Here is an 18,001-nt window from a genome sequence, read left to right as displayed (position 1 = left end):
ATATTTGGTCATATATATATATTTTGCATGCATTTGATCTCTCTCTCTCTCTTTCTCTCTCTCTCTCACACACACAGAGTCATTTGATGATGCATACCCAAATGCTTGAAGTTTAGATGTCTAACAAGAGGAACTATAGATTCTGATACAATGGGGCAAATTTGGGCTTATAAGTATCACAGACATTTGAGCAGAAGAAAGTTTTTTATTATTTCCTAGCCTTCTGCTGTTTCTGATTTTCTGTCACAGACAATAGAATTTTCTTGCATTTAAAGAAGTATATTATATAAATAATGTTTAAGAATCTCTCTTGTGTAATACCTCACTTATATATGACTGCTTTTGTTGCTTGCCTCTTTTGGCAATGTTTTCTCAGGTCCAGGGTATGTTATGGGTAGATCATAGAACTTGGCTTATGGAGATGGTGAAGGGACAATGGTGTATGAGATTGGTCTGCTGACTGCCTGCTCTATCTCCTTGAGAATAGAATAGAAATGATATAAATCTAGCAAAGTTTCCTTATTCACAAGATGAGCATGTAAGTGCTGAAATGCAGCTCAAGGGCTATCTTCTGTGGCAGGGGTTCTTAGCCTATTTTGGTGTCACAGATTCACAAAATGATTTGGTGAAGCCTTTGGGTTTCTCAGAATAATGTTTCTAAATAATTGATGGAATATTAACTTAAGGGTTAGTGAAATTAAGGACATATTTTCCTCCACGTAGCATTTTTCCCTGTTCTGGGATACTCTGGAATCTATTATTGGACTCCTAAGTGGTTTTAGGGCCTCAGTTTAAGAAGCGCTATTTCATATCCCCTCAAGTGGTAATACCCCCCAATTGCTTTGTAATTAACTCCTTTAGATTTATTCAGTTTATATTTAATTATAATGTTGTTGTCTCCCTGGTTAAAATGTAAGCTTCCTGAAAGTAAGGATCGTTTCATTTATTGCATGTTATCCCAGCAATAAATATTTTTGATTGATTGATTGAATGCTAAGCAATTTAGCTATATCTTTTTGCTTTAATATTCTGTTTGGAGGAGACCAGCCTCATGAATATGAGGAATGAGAAATAGTCCAGTGAGTGGATCCAATATGATTCTTGCTTGTCCAAGGGTCCTCAGAAATCTTTAAGTGGTCAGAAAATGTGCTGCCCATCATTGTTGTTAAATATTCTTAGGAGTATTTTTGACTTGTCTAGTAATGGTGTTTCTTTCATTTGTATAATACCTACATTAACCTTGGAATTTTCCTTTCTCCAAGTGTGCCATCCTTCATGTAGACAATGCCGTGGTCCTACGGATTCTGACTGTATCACTTGCCATCCCCATGCTCTTCTTGTGAGTGGAACCTGCAGGACCAGCTGTAAAGAAGAACAGTACCTGAACCTTGTGGGCTACTGTGTGGGTGAGTCAAAGCCTTACTTATGGGAGCTGGGAGAATCCATCGCTGCTCTAGGTCAGGAGATCCCATCTTTCTTACTCATCTGCCAACAACATTCTGATACTTCTGAGAGAAGATTAAGCTGTTTACTCCATTTTAATGACAATAATGGCAACACATATTTATCAGCAAGGATATATGGAGCATCCACATTGGCCATTAGATTTAGAAGCACAAAGATTATTGCAATTTCTATTTACAGGGACCTTGTTTTCTAATATTTAACAAAGTATCTTTGTTAAATATGTATTGGATAAAATAGAAATGGAATAAATGCAAATAAATACAAGGTAATTTGAGAGGAAGAGTACTGCCTGTTGGGAAAGCTATAAGGCAAAATTTCACATCTAAGGTGATATCTTTCTTCAGGAAAGTTCACTATGCATTTCTTCAAATTTCCTGAATATTAATGCCTTACTTCTATTGATTAGCTCCATTTTATACTGTATATATCTTATTTTGTTATAATTGTTTGGATTTTGTGTCCTCTATTAGACTGTGAGCTTCTTGGAAACAAGAACTGGTTTTTGTTTGTTTGTTTTGTTTTGCTTTCTTTTCATGAGAATTAGGTAGGTAGAACACTGGATTTCAAGTTAGGAAGGAAGACCTGCTTTTTAATTCTATCTCAGACATTGTGTGTGATTCTGAGCATGTCACTTAAAAAACATGCCTCAGTTCCTATCTATAAAATGGGGAACAATAATAATACCTTACCTCCCAGTGTTGTTGTGAAGATTAAATGTAATAACATAACATGATTTGCAAACCTTAAAGTACTATATAAATTCTATTATTATTGTTATTGTTGTTATTATTACTATCATTATTATTATCACCATAGTTGTTGCCATCATTGTTCTCATCTCCAGCTCTTAACACAGTGCTTTGGAATATGGTAGGCATTTAATAAATGCTTCTTGGTTGTCTGGTAACTGATTTGTACAACAATATTTGCTCCTTGATTGTTAGAATCATTAACTTCTTTCCATCAGTTACTATGCTGTATGTTTGTGCCAAAAGAGAATCAGCTACTACAAAAACTAGTGGCTTTCCTCTTTCTTTAAACTCAGATTTCCAAAAGATAAGTAGGAGAAATGTAGCAAATACAAATAATGACAAAGCCCCTTTATTAATTGTCACATTTATCCCTCTTCCTTGACCTTGTCAGGGGTCTCCAAACTATTTTTATTCCTATTAAAATTTTTTGAGAATGTGTCCCAATGTGTGCATATTTACTTATTTATGTTATATACATGTACTACTATGTGAATGATCATTAATATTATAAAACATGTACACAAACAGACATTAAAATGGATAGAGGAGAAATGAAATAATACATTAAAATAATATTTTCTTTTTAATAGGAAACATTTACTAAAATATCACTAAATAATAGTGGTGATATGTTAGTAAACAGAGTATGATTGAATATGCTTCATTATTTTTAGAAATAATGTTCTAATATTTTATGATATAGGTTCAAGGGTCAGTTTCTAAGTTCAGTTTATTTTGATGTTAAGTTTTAAAACTTGTTAGAGTTGAAAAAATACTTTCCTAGAGATCCAGATGGATCCAAGATGGATCCAGATGAAATCCAACTAATTGGAAGGTATCATGTTTACACACATACATACATGTACAAATATATTTAACTGAGTTGAAAACCAACTGAAACTTCATTTGAAAGATTTTTAAAACAGGTTAAAAAATTCTCTCTCTAAGCTTTTAAAAAGTGCAGGAAGGAGAGTCTGTACAGATGACATATTAAAATTGTTTTTTGCTAGCCCAAGAAGAACAAGTATTTAGAAAGAGAAGGTGCCAGATATTTCACGAATGTCAACAAGGATGAGGCTTGAGCAAAAACCATCTGATTTGGCACTTTTGAGATGAATGGATGAATAAAGCATTTAATGAACACTTTGTGCAAATAGAAAAGTCAGTTTCTTCCCCAAAGAACTAACCTTCTAATAGAGTAATTAACATGTGCAAAGTTTTAGTTATAAGTCAAATAGAAAGGTTCCATGGTCCTTAGGGTACAAAGGCAAAACAGATGTTAGCATCTTTTCTTTATTTTCATTGATAAATTATATCAGTTTTTTTGGTGTTGAACCCTTTAATAGTACTAAGAACTTTGGTGGCAAGAACTTTCTTTCCTGGGTTTTAGGTAGCTATAGTTTTTGCATCTGTAGAGCATTTGGTAGGCTGTACTTCCATGGGGATGATGGCTCACGGCACTGGGCCAAAAGCATTGCTATTTCCAAGGCTTCTGGATTCAGGACTCCAGGCCTTCTCCAATGTGTTCTAAGGGGAGATGATGGTCAAAGAGATTGGATGGTTTGACTTCTGCAGCTCATTTTGCTTCCTCATCATAATCTGCTTCTTTAGCCTGTTCTGTGAGTAATAGTTGGTGAATATGGTTGCCCCCTTCTCTATCAGGGTAACTTCCCCAGATGATGGCTGTGAGGGTCAGTTTGGAAGAGGACCAGTGGTCTGAGGGGAGCTCCCACTCCCAGAGCTCCTATTCCTATATCCCTCTTTGTGCAGTTGGTCAGTCCAAGCTGATAATGTAGGTGAAACCCCATCCCCTTCCCAATGATTTCTCTGCTTAATTACAGTTATAGAACTGGACAGGAAGTAAGTCTGTTGCTTTAGGAAACAGTGCTTTCCTCAAGAATCTTGGCTCTGGGTCCTGTCTGTTCCTATCTGATCATTGTTAACTTTGGGGAAAGAAACAGTTTTAGTAAAGTGGAACATAGAAATTGAGAACTGAACAGAATGAAAGGATGAAGTACCCTTGATGCAAGTTTGGAAAGAGGTGGATTTGTGGGGAAGAATAATGGAGTGAGATGTGCAATGCAGATTGCAACCCACCAATGTCTACTAATCCTGTGCAGCTCACTTTGTCCCAACAAAAATGAAAAGAGGAGATGGACTTCAGAAAGAACTCCAAAGTCTACCCATCTAAGAACCATAACCTACCTGTTATGAGGGGACTAGGATTACAGGGTATGATACACAGGAGACAGGAGTGGAATTTTGCTTTCGCAGCCCTGATGGTGTGTGTGTCTAGGTCACATTTCAGTGTGACACTTCACCAAAGTGAGGGGGTCTATTCCTCCCAAACTAAAAAGATTACGAATATATGTAGTCTGGGAAGCTGCTTGTGGGAGAGGACAGATTTGGAGATTTTTTTTTATGGGACAGTGGGTGAAGGGGGGTGGTGATGAAGTTAAACTGGAGACAAGCCCCATGATTGGCTATCTTGGGGAGAGTGAGATAGGTACCATCTTTCCACTTTAATAGATTACCCTTTGAGATTGTGTACAGAGATTCAATGCCCCCCACTTTGGAGACAATAAGAGGAGAATCTTACAACAGTTTTCTAACTTCTAATCAATCATTCAGCAACATATGTAATGTACCTATTATGTGTCCTGTAGACACTGGAGATACAAAAATGAACAATAAATGAGTGCCTGCCTTCAACTGATGATAATTTTGGCATGTTGGAAGTGTTGCAATCTGAAGATAGTGGTGATGGGGCAGTGGATAGACCACTGGGCTTGGAGCCAGGAATGCCTGATTTAATCCAATTTTAGGCATTTATTATCTGGGCAAATCACCTTCTGTTTGCCTCTGTAAACTGGAGATACTAATAACACCTCCTTATAGGGTGATTGTCATGATTTAATGAGATAATATTTGTAAAGCACACAGCATAGGAGACTTGGCTCACAGTAAGTACTTAATAAATACTTATTTCCTTCTTTCATTCAATCAGAAGAAGGTTCTTTGAATGCCAACATATATTTAACATTGTGCTATTAAATAATATGGAAGATATAGAGAAACAAAGAACAGTGCCTTCCCCTCAGGAATTTATCTTCTGGGTAAGGCATTAAGGCAATGGGAACTTTTTAAAGATTGGAATTATGGTTAAAAAATAGTTTTTTTTTCATTTTTATTCATTTTTTCTCCCTCCTACATCTCTCTTACTGTCACAAGGGGAAAAGGAATATAAAATCCTTGTAATAAATAAGTATAGTCAAGCAGAATGAATTTCTATTTCAGCCACATCCAAAGAATGTGTTTTTCTTTCTCCATTTAAATTATCATCTTTGTATCACAAAGTGGGAATGCTGCCCATCCTTCATCATCTGCAATCAGGACTGATTCTTGCGCTGATCAGAGTTCTTAAGTGATTATGATTATATTTGTTTGAGTTTGGTTTATTTCTGACAGTTATATTATAAAGATTGTTGAGAGAAAACAATGTGTCTTACTGGACTTGGTGCCCCTAGATAGTACAGTAAATAGCAGTCTGGACCTGGGATCAAGAAAACCTGCATTCAAGTATGGCTTCAGATACTTGTACAAGGAACTTAACTTCTGTCTGTTTCAGTTTCCTTGTCTGAAATATCATTATTATCACTACTTCTCAGGATTGTTTGAAGATGAAAGAAAATGATATTAATTATTTTGAGATAAAAAACCTCAAAGCATTTTGTAAATGTTGGCTATTATTATCGTCATTATTAATTCACAAATGTTATAAGAATGTATGTGCAGGGAAGATGGGAGAGGGTATTCTAGGCTAAAAGAATAGTGTGAGTTATAACATTGGGTGGGAATGCCCATGTCACATGGTTTTTGAGCAAAGGAGTATCATAGTGAATATTCTGTTTCAGAAAGATGAATCTGGTAGAGGTAGGGAAGATGGATAGAGACAATAATAGGTGATCAGAAGGGGGAAACCAGTTAAAATGCATCAGCTCATCTGTTTGTTGGGTGAGATAGTAAGTTCCTGAAGTAAAGTGATGGCCTATCCCTTCTCATATCTTTAATGTAGATTTTTCCATTTGAAATCCATTCTGTGCTGCAAATACATACTTTTTTGCACTTAATAGTATTTTTTTAGATTACATGTAAAGATAATTTTTTCTAAACATATTTCTACATTTATTATGCTGCACAAGAAAAATCAGATCAAAAAGGAAAAAATGAAAAAAAAGCAAGCAAACAACAGAAAAAAGGTGAAAATACTATGTTGTGATCCACATTCAGTTGCCTCAATCCTTTTTCTGTATACAGATAGCTCGTCTCCATTACAAGTCTATTGGCATTGGTCTGAATCACCTCATTGTTGAAAAAAGCCAAATGCATCAGAATTGATCATCACATAATCTTGTTTCTGTGCATAATGTTCTCTTGGTACAGTCTCTTGTTACTCCCTTTACTTAGCATCAGTTCATGTAAGTCTCTCCAGATCTCTCTAAAGTCATCCTGCTGTTCATTTCTTATAGAACAATAATATTCCAATTCATTCATATCCTATAAATTGTTCAGCCATTCCTGAACCGAGGGGCGTCCATTCAATGTCCAGTTCCTTGACACTACAAAGAGGACTGTGTCAAACATGTGGGTCCTTTTCCCTTTTTATAATCTTAAAGATAGTTTTCAACATTCATTTTTCTAAGATTTTGAGTTCTAAATTTTTCTCCATCCTTCCCTTTCCTACTCTCTCCCCAAGATAGCAAGCAATCTGATATCAGTTATACATGCACAATCAAAATGCATATATTTTAATGTATTTACCAAATATGTGAGGTAATTTTTATGAAGCAGTATATAGAATTTTTATGTAGGGAGAAAGGGAAATTAAAGTTTCAAAATAATGATAAAATGAGGATAATAATATCTAACATTTCTGTAGTACTTATTATATGCTATGCAATTTGCTCCTTTCTCCATCAATTAGGGGATTGGAGGAGTCATTTTGTCTCTGAGGTTGCTGGAGGTCAGGAATATAGAGAATTGTAGGGCTAAATTAAATGAAACTCTAGTCTTATATGAGTAAAATCCAGTCACAGTTCAAAGGACTGAACATACTCTCGTGTTTCTGGAGATTTGTTGTATTCAGTTCTGGTTTGGACTTTGGAGCTCTCTGCCTAGGGCTCAGAAATAATTTTCTTGTACAGATATTATTGTAGTCTTTTTTGTTGTGGTGGGATTTGACTTATAATTCTTTTCATTGACCTTTCCTAGGAACTCATTGACTCCCCCAAATATGTTTTCCCATTCAAGTAATTCCCCTTTAACCATATTCTTGCCCCTGTCCTTGGTACCATGCTTTTTTATTATGTAGAAGAATTTCAAAAGATGAGTCCTTTTTTTAGTGCTTCCCTTCCCCAATGTCTAGGATTCTCAAACCTCCTTTTTATAAGAGATGCTGGCTCAGTTAGATACATGGTAAGCCAAAAAAAATTTAAAATCTTTTTATTTATAAGCATCCTAAGAAGTACCATATTTTGATAGAGAAGGGAATAAACATTTACAGAGCACCTACTATGTGTCAGGCGCACTGCACTTTAAAAAAATTATATATTTATTTTATTTTTAATTTATGAGATAGAACAAGCATTTCCATTATATAATGTAATATGAAACTGTAAATCTATTATGTACAACTTGTTATTTTTATAAAATATATGCTAAAGTTAGCCTGAGATGTGTATATGTATGAAATGTATGTATATATATATATATATATACATATATATTATAGAAGAGTATATACAGAATGATTTTACACACACATACACATATATAAATCATTCTATATACACTTCTATTTACAAATTCTTTTTCTTGATGGAGATTACATCTTCATATGTCATATGACTTAGTTGCTCAGTGGTTTTTTTTTTAATTCATTGTTACTGTATACAAAACTCTTTTGGTTCTGCTCATTTCATTTTTCATTATTTTATGCAAATTTATCTGTGTTTTTTAAAAAAAATCAACCAGCTCTTCATTTGTTATAATCCAATAGAATTTCATCATGATCACGTTCCACAACTTATTCACCTATTCCCTAATTGATGGGCATCCCTTTTATTACCAGTTCTTTGCCATCAGAGAGTAGTACTATACATATTTTAGAACTTTTGGGTTTTTTTCTTTTCTGCTAGTCATCTTTGTAAAATAGATTTAATAGTGGTATTGCTGGATCAGATAATATAGGCAATTTAATAGCTCTTTGGAAATAATTTCAGATTGTCCTCCAAAATCAGTTCACAAGTAGTATTTCCATTTTTTCAGGTTGAGGAAACTAAAATAAAGAGTGGTTAAGTGAAATAAGTATTTGAGACTGGATTTGAACTCAGGTCCCATGCTCTATTCAGTGTTCCACCAAATGCCTCTGTTGAAGACACACGAGAGAATAGTTCAGCTCCTGGAGGGCTATTAGTACAATATACTTTTTTCTGTCATTGGGGCTTGTTCAGATCTTGAAAAATAGAATGTTCATCATTATGTCTTTCTAGTATGTTGGAAAATAACTTATTCATAGAATTATAACTCCTTAAATGCTATATGAAATGCTATTTTTCAGAGACTTCTTCATTGCTTTTAACTGTTTAAAAAGGAATATATTACATTTAATTTATCACGCAAATAATGTCAACATTCTTGGGAGGATGTCCAGTGATTTCATTGTACTTTTTTTCCCTATGGATATGACATCTTACTGCAATGTACTCATTCTTTAGCCCCCCCCCCCCCTTCTACTCTGTTATATACCAAGATGTATCGAGCAAAAATTTTATTTTGTGAAGCTTAGGCCAAGACTGAAAAAAATCCCAACAAAGACAAATGATTCCAAAAAGGAGGGAAAATGCAACAGACATAATAATAAATGCAGCCATTGAAATGCTTTCATTTACTCAGTATGAATATTCTCTTTATAGTTTTTTTATAAAATAAATTATCTCTTTGCTCCTAGCAATCATCAAAATATTCCAAAGCCTTGGGTTATTACTACTTTGGTCTTGCAACTATCATATTATTTCTCCTCCTAGAAAAGAGTGAAAATTAAAGAAGAAAACATAGACAAGGGTAAGGGAGAATAATGCTCATGATTGAAGAAATGGACTTTTGGGGAAATTTCTTTTTTTCTTTCTTTATCCTGTTTATACTTTGTTTCTATATATTTTTATTGTTTTATTTTTTCTGTTTATACATGTACATTAAATTTTTTAGTACATATTCCTTTCTGAATCATGTTGGGTTGGAAGAAGAAAATCAGAACAAAAGGGAAAAATCATAAGATGAAAAAAAAACAAGAAAAGGGAAAAAAGGGAACTGCATGTGTTGGGAAATTTCTTTTGTAACTATTTGTTAAATGTCTGCCTTGTGTAGAGCTCTGAGGCAGCTCCTGGATAAAGTTTGAAATTTACAAATAAAACATGGTGCCCTGCTCTCTTGGGACTAGTCATGGGATATGTGACTGGTGCAAATTTCTGCAGTTCAAAATAATCCATTAGAGAGTTGCTGAAAAGTTGAAATTAAGTGCTTCACAAGGAGAAAGTGATCATTTTTGGATAGGAGTATTAGGAAGGGTCACCTGGCAGATATGGCTTTTAAGATGAATAAGCAGAGATGGTAGCAGCCCAACTGTAGAAAACATCATGAGTGGACATATAGAAGTAACCACAAGTGGGTCATGTGTGGGAATGATGAATAATCTAATTAGGTTCAAGTAGAGAGTAATACGTAGTGGAGTAACAAGAAAAAAACTGTGGATATGGAGGCCTTTGAACCCTCAGGCCAAAGGAGTTTGGGCTTTACCTCATGTGCGTGAAGGGATCCTGGAAAGTTTGGGAGTAAAAGGAATGGAAGGACATAACCAGATCTGTGCCTCTAAAGAAGCATCCCTTGCTGCGACTTTCCAGATCTATCTCTAAAGAAGTATCCCTTACTGTGACTTACCAGATTGGTACCTCTAAAGAGGTATTCCTTAATGTGACTTCCCAGATCTAACCCTCTAAAGAATTATCCCTTTCTGTGATATACCAAATCTGTCTCTCTAAAGAAGCATCCCTTACTGTGACTTCCCAGATCTATCTCTAAAGAAGTATCCCTTACTGTAACTTCCCAGATCTGTCTCTCTAAAGAAGTATCCCTTACTGTGACTTCCCAGATCTGTGACTCTAAAGAAATATCCCTTTCTGTCATATCCCAATTCTGTCTCTCTAAAGAAGTATCCCTTATGTGACTTCTCGAATCTGTCTCTAAAGAAGTATCCCTTTCTGTGATATACCAAATCTGTCTCTCTAAAGAAGCATCCCTTACTGTGACTTCTCGAATCTGCATCTCTAAAGAAGCATCCCTTTCTGTTAGAATCCTTACAAAATGTTAACTCAATGGAATTGATAGAAACAATGCTTAAGTTTACACCTTTGAGAGTTCACACATTAGCTCACACGTTAGTTCACAAGTTTGGGAGATTTCAGGATTCAGTATGAGATTCACAAGTTTACACCTTCCACAATCCCACTCTCTCAGAGGAGAAGTCAACCTTTGGGCACACCTTTAAGAGATCATATATAAGAAACATTTAGAGCTTCAGTCAGGAGTCAGTTGAAGAGATGGAGAAAGCAGGAGTCAGTTGAGAAGACTAGAGCCAAGATTCAGGGAGAGCTGGAGGCTGAAGCTGGCAGACAAGCTGAAAAAGCTCTTGAAACCAAGGAGGGAGATAGGCCTCTAAGGAAACTAACTGGGCTATTTTGAAGGCGACAATAAAGGATTTAAACTTTTAACACCTGGCTGCATTTAAGGTGATTATTGCTTGGAACTGAAACTAAGGCTGCCTCCAGAAGCTCCCCAAGAAACCTCCTCCCAGAGAACTGTTATATTTCAGAAAAGAAGAGAACACTACACCTTACTGTGACTTCCCATGCAGGAGTACTGAGGACAGCTCCCGAATCATAAGGCAGTATGAATGCCCTTCCCTTGTGAGAAAGTTCTGTGAACTGAGGAAGAATAAATGATGTTAGATTGTCTTGAGAGCCATGCATTTCCTATTTAAGAATCTTGTTAACAAATGTATTTCATCCATAAACACCTTTTAGAGTCTCATGTTGATTTTCCCTTCCAATATATTGTTGTCAGTGTTTTTTTAAAAAGAAAGAGCCTGGAAAATGTAGGTACAAGAGAAATTTATTAGAGACAATTAGAGGTGTTTATTAGTGGTCAAAATTGGATTTGGGAAAGAGTTCTCCTTTTTTCTCCCTGTTTTTTGTTTTTACCTTTCCTATTTTTGTTTGTAAGTGAGATAGATTGTACAGAGAATTAACAGACGTGTATTACTTTGTACAAGCCACTGTTCTTGGCTTTGAGGATACAGTGATAACAATCCAACATTTTCTGCCCTGAAGGGAGTTTACATTTTACTGGGAAAGATTAAGCTTGTGCAGTGAGTGCAAAGTATATACAAAGTCTATACAAGAGGGAGTATGCTGATAATTCCAAGGGGCAGAGGAGATCTTATGGGGGAGGTGGTGGCTGAGTTGTACTTTGAAAGAAGCTAGGGAGTGGATGAAGATGGAGATGAGACAGAAAGGAGGACATTCCAGGAATGGCAGATTTTTGGACAAATGTCTGGAGTATTTGGAATGAGTATTTGGAGGAAGAGCTAGAAGTCTAGTTTGATGGAAACACAATATGTTGAAATAAGACAAGAGAGGTCTGTGAGAGCCAATTTACCAGTAATTTTATGCCAAAAATTTAAATCTATCTTATTTATTTATTTTTGGAGGAGATTAGTGTTAAGGAACTTGCCTCCAAGGTCTCAGACTAGATTTGAACTCAGGGCTTCTGCTCTACCAATTGTACCTGCATTTTGTTCTAAAGACAAAACAAGCCCCTGATGATTTTTGAGTATGACAGGTAATATCTGGGTTTCAGGATATCTATTTGTCATCTCTGTGGAGGAAAGGAAGAAAATGGAAGCAGGGAGACCTATTAGGAAGCTTTTGAAATAGACCCCATGAGAGGTGATGAGAGACTGAAGTAAAACTAATCATGTTTTTATAACACCACCAAGTAATGAATAATATTCTGCTGTGTATCATTGTTATTCGTGTCTCTGTCTTGCCCTTGCAACAAGATTGTGATATCAGCTCCTTGGAGCCCAGGGCTGTCTCATTCATCTCTGTATCCCCTTCAGTGTCTCTCACAATGCCCTTTTCATAGAAAGGACTCAATAAATATTTATTGAATTTATTAAATTTTAGAAAAAACTTGGAGAGACCTCAAATTGTATTTCTCTGCCATTAGATATGGCCAGCTATGAGCCAAGTTATGAATAGTACTGGATCACCATCTTGCTATAGACCACCATCTTGCTATGTCATGGAGACAACAATGAACTGAAAGGCAAGAGATCTGGACTCTAGTCTCAACTGTCACCAGTTCACTCATGGGTAGAATCATGGGTAAACGTCATTTCACCTCATAAGCTCCAAATTTCTCATTTATAAAACAAGAGAGTTTGACATGTAGGTTTGTCAGGACCTTGTCATCCATAAAATTTTATGATTTTAGTCTGAGATAATGATGAGTGGAGAAATATGAAGAATGATGATGGCAGCCATTATGGATGGGACATTGTAATTCTACTAATCCTATTCTGTAAGACCCAGCTGGAATACTGTCTCTTCTCTGATGGTTGTTTCCAACCACAGTGATCTCTCATTTCTCTGAAAAGACATAATATGTAAATAGAGTTAAATTCATTTTAAGAAGGACTTTAGGGTGTCGGGGGGAAGGAGGGAAAAATTTGGAACAAAAGGTTTTGCAAAGATCAATGTTGAAAAATTATCCATGCATGTGTTTTCTAAATAAAAAAGCTTTAAAGAAGGACAATTTATAGGACATCCAGATCAACCAGGATGGTGAAAAGACCACCCCTTCATAAGCCATACTGTGGCAATCCACTGATTGACCAAAGGACTGGCAATGTTTAAACTGAGGAAGGTAAAATTTGGGGGAGGAGGGAAGCTGATGGTTTCATTTTCAAGAATTTGAATGACTTTCATATGGAAGAGGGATTAGTCTTGTGCTACTTGATCCCAGAGGACAGAAATAGGAAAGAAGAAAATAAGCATTTATTAAGCACCTACTATGTACTAGGCACTATGCTAAATACTTCAGAACTATTATCTCATTTAATCTTCACAATAACTCTGTGAGGTGGGTGTTGTTATCATTTCCATTTTACAGTTGAGGAAGCTGAGGCAGATAGAGATAAAAGGACTTGCCTAGGGTATTTTGCCACTTAATTGCCTCTGTATAGGAGCAATTTTTTTTTTTTTGGTCAAAGGATATGCATGGATTTATTTTAATTTATTTTTGACAACAATAACTTTTAAATTTCAAAACACATTCAAAGATAATTTTCTTTTCTTTTTTCTTTATTCATTTATTTATTAAAACTTTTTATTTTCAAAACATATGCATGGATAATTTTTCAACATTGACCCTTGCAAAAACTTGTGTTTCAGATTTTTCCCCCTTCCTCCCCACCCCCTCCCTTAGATGGCAAGTATATGTTGAACATATTCAAAAATATATGTTGGAGCAGCTAGTTGGTGTAGTAGATAGAGCACCAGGCTTGAAGTCAGGAGGACCTGAGTTCAAATCTAAATTCAGACATTTAATACTTCCTGGCTGTGTGACCCTGGGCAAGTCGCTTAACCCCAGTTGCCTCAGGGGGATATATATTTATATTTGTGTGTGTATGTTAAACATGTTTAAAAATGCTAAATCCAATATATGTATACATATTTATACAATTATTGTATTGTGCAAGAAAAATCAGATCAAAAAGAAAAAATATAAGAAAGAAAACAAAATGCAATCAAACAACAACAAAAAGAGTGAAAATACTGTGTTATGATCTACACTCAGTCCCCACAGTCCTCTATCTGGGTAAAGATGGCTCTTTTCATCACAAGATCACTGGAAATGATTTGAATCATCTCATTGTTGAAAAGAGCCACGTCCATCAGAATTGATCTCTACATAATCTTGTTGTTGTTGTGTACAATGGTCTTCTGGTTCTGCTCATTTCATGTAAATCTCTCCAGGCCTCTCTGAAGTCATCCTAATGATCATTTCTTATAGAATTGTAATATTCCATAACATTCATATACCATAACTTATTCAGTCATTCTCCTACTGGCTGGCATCCACTCAGTTTCCATTTTGCAAAGATAATTTTTCGACATTCACCTTTGTAAAACCTTGTGTTCCAATTTTTTTCTCTTTTCCTTCCCTCCACTCTCTCCCCTAGACAGCAGGTAATCCAATATATGTTAAAACATGCAATTCTTCTATACATATTTTCACAATTATCGTGCTGCACAAGAAAAATCAGATCAAAAAGGAAAAAAAAAACGAGAAAGGAAACAAGCAAACAACAATAAAAATGATGAAAATACTATGTTGTGACCCACACTCAGTCCCCTTTCTGGATACAGGTGGTTTTCTCCATCACAATTCTATTGGAATTGGGCTGAATCACTTCATTGTTGAAAAGAGCCACGCTGGAGCAATTTTTGACATAAAATACAAAGAAGCAAGTATTGGCTCCATATAAAGAAAACATTTTTCATAATGAGAGGTGTCTGAAAGTAGAATGGGCTGTTTTGGGGACTTGAGAAGTTCCCTTTCGTGGAAGTCTCCAAGAAGAGAATGATGATTGCTTGTCAGGTGTATTGCAGAGGGAGTCAGTGATGTGGGAGCTGTTCAGGAGGACTAGCACCTCAGATGTGAGAGCTTACCAGACCTTTTTCAGGGCTCCTCATGCACCTTTGGTATCCACTTGTCACCTAACTCTAACTTGTACACTGCGACCACACACTGCTAAAATTGTCTTGGCAGATAGGTTAAACCTGGCTGAGAATAACAACAAATTTCTGATCCATCATTGAACTAGGGGGGATGCCTACCGAAGCATATGCAGGCTTTCTCTGGCAGATTGGGTGGATGAGGACAATTTGTTCCAGAAGCTCTGAAGGTGGCTGTAGCCGGCTCTGTGGAGTGCTTGGAACTTGGTTGGGCATGGAAAATGCCAAGGGCATCCACTGCGTCCGGGGCCGTTGCCAGTTATCTTGATTTTTGTTCAGCCACTGGATTTTGATGACCCGAGAAGAGAGTGAGACTGCTGAATATGTAACCCTGCCTTACTTAACTAAATCCAATTCATGTGCAAGTCACATTGTTACCCTGAATTGTCATTGGTCCTCTTCAAAGAATGGACAATGAGAAAGGAGAAATGGGCTATGTGATCTCTGAGGTCTCTTTCATGGGAAAAATTGAGGATGATTACTTGGGAAAGTAAATGCTTGTGAGGAGATCTGGAAGGTCTTTCAAATGTTTGAAAGATTAAAATGTAGAAGAATTGGATTTATTGTGTCTAGCTACAGAGGGAAAATATAAGAGCAATTGTTACTCGAAGTTGCCAAGATGCAAATGTTGGCTCCAGTTCTGTAAGGTCTAACATTGCCTATTTCCCCTTACTTGGTGAGTACCATTTATTGCCTAGTGTTACTGGAGGAGGACTTGTATGATGGAAGAAATGCTGATTTTAGAGTCAAACCACATGGAAATCTCAACTGAGCTACTTACCTTATACAAGTATGTCATCTTATACAAGTCATGTAGCCTCATTGGACTTGAATTTTCTCATCTATGAAAGCACTGGCTGGATCAGATGATTACAAGAGTCCCTTGTGATCTCTGACTTATTTTAGAAGCTCATCTATGAATAGTGTATTTTGACTTCTTCAGTTGGTGAACCAAATGTTACCCCTCCTGCAATAACCTTTCTTTCCTTTCCTTTGAAAACCCCTCCTAATTATATTTTGAATTCCCTTTCTGCTCAGCTTTGAAAAATCTTCTCAGATTGCTGTATGAAATGCTTAGTGGATTATTAATTATTAAATATTTATTCCAAATAATATTCCAAAATAAATATTAAATATTCAAAAAATAAAAATAACATGTTGAAATGTAATACTTATGATTTTCTCTTTTTAAAAAGATACCAAATTGAAAAAAAAACTTATCACATGTGTGTTTTTTCTTCCTTTTATGGAAGATTCATCGAAATCCAATGGAAGGCAAAACATTAAGCGGCTACCAAATTGAACATAGAAACAAAATAGAATGGGCTGACCTATGTGGGAGACAAATTCTTTTTCCCTTTGGTTAGTGGATACGAGTTTTTTTTTTTTTTTCAAAGCAGGTTTTCCTAGAAACCTCCTAGAAAGAAAGCAAAACACAAAAACTTCAAAATGAATGAAATAATAGAACACAGAGTTTTTTTTAATGTAACTGAGGTCACAGCTCAGCTTGAATGTCATAACTTACATCTTTTTTTCTTTGCCTAATTCTATTAAGATAATCCTCCCTGAAAACCTGCTTTCTTTACCCTTCGCCTTTTTTCTTCCCTTTCACTGCAGTACTCCTAAAGTTAACTTAATCTGCTCCTGGACATATAGTAGGTACTGAATGAATGACTTAAAGAAGGGAGGTTAGATATTTAAGGGACTATCTGCAGAGAAAAAGGAAACCATCTCTCACTTCTTTAGGAATATATGTTTACAAATACTTGAGCCTTTTACTCCTTTCCCACCTTATAAAGGACACAGGATGACTTTTAACAGGTGCTACTGTTTTTATAGTCAGGATATATTTGGCAAACATCTCTTTTTCTTTCTCTCTCTCTCTTTCTTTCTCTCTCTCTCTCTCCTCCTTCCTTCCTTCCTTCACTCCTTTCTTCCCTCCCTCCCTTCCTCCTTGTTTCCTTCCCTCCCTCCCTCCTTGTTTCCTTCCTTCCCTGCTTCTCTCCTTCCTTTCCTCCCTTCCTTCCTTTCTTTTTGTCTCACTGCTTCCCTCTCTCCCCCGCCTCTTTACCTCCCAACCCCTTTTTCTTTCAGTTTATCTATCTGACATCTGTCTAGTTTATAAATATAATTTGTGTGTTATTATTGGTATTATATTATTATCACTACTACCTTTTACATATGTAGTTTGCGTAGTGTTTTTCCAAACACTCACAAATAGCATCTCTCAATAAGAAATAATGGAAGGATGTGTGTGTGTGTGTGTGTGTGTGTGCGCGCACATGAGATTTGCTAATTCCTATTTTGCAAATTCAAGATCAAAGTTCAGAGATACCAAGTGCTTTTAGATTTGAAACTGGAGAAACTTGAATCATGGGTCCATGGATTCTAACCTAGAATCTAACCTTTTGTCACTAATCCATGTTAGTTCAGGATTAGCGACAAAAGTAGAATCCAGGGTTTGATCTCCTATGCAATCCTCTCCATTGCACTTTGTTATAATAATTATGCCATGATGATGTTATTTCTTTCTCTTAACTCTTTATTATTAGTTTTCCTTCTCTCTTTTACTTCCCATTTAATTATCCGTTGCCTTTTAATTTCTCTTCTTTCCCTCAGGTTATTCTTTTCTTTCCACATTTATTTTTCTCTCTTCTCTGTTCTGTTTTCTTCCCCTTTGTTCTCTTTATTGTGGTCTTTCCTCCCTCACATCTATTTTCTTATTTTGACTCTTCTGCTTGTTATCCTCCCTTCTGTTATTTGAAAGATGATTTGCATTCCCGTGCTCTCTCTGGTACCTTCATTGATGGTCTCAGCTCTGTTCGTGTAGCTTATATTTCATTTCAGAGGCTCCTCTTTCTACTG

General features: G+C 35.9%; 1 protein-coding gene across 1 annotated transcript in view; it reads left to right on the top strand.

Annotated features, from left to right (window-relative positions):
• Positions 1 to 18,001, top strand: part of FRAS1 (Fraser extracellular matrix complex subunit 1) — a 483,962-nt gene that overhangs the window by 256,219 nt on the left and 209,742 nt on the right. The window contains exon 19 of the mRNA XM_012552056.2: positions 1,263 to 1,406. Coding sequence (XP_012407510.1) covers positions 1,263 to 1,406 — 144 coding nt within the window. The remainder of the gene's footprint in view (positions 1 to 1,262; positions 1,407 to 18,001) is intronic.

The sequence above is a fragment of the Sarcophilus harrisii genome, chromosome 6, assembly GCF_902635505.1.
Source record: "Sarcophilus harrisii chromosome 6, mSarHar1.11, whole genome shotgun sequence".
NCBI classification, from domain to species: domain Eukaryota; kingdom Metazoa; phylum Chordata; class Mammalia; order Dasyuromorphia; family Dasyuridae; genus Sarcophilus; species Sarcophilus harrisii.
The sequence above is the reverse complement of the archived record's forward strand: the minus strand, read 5'-3'. Positions and strand labels throughout refer to the sequence as shown.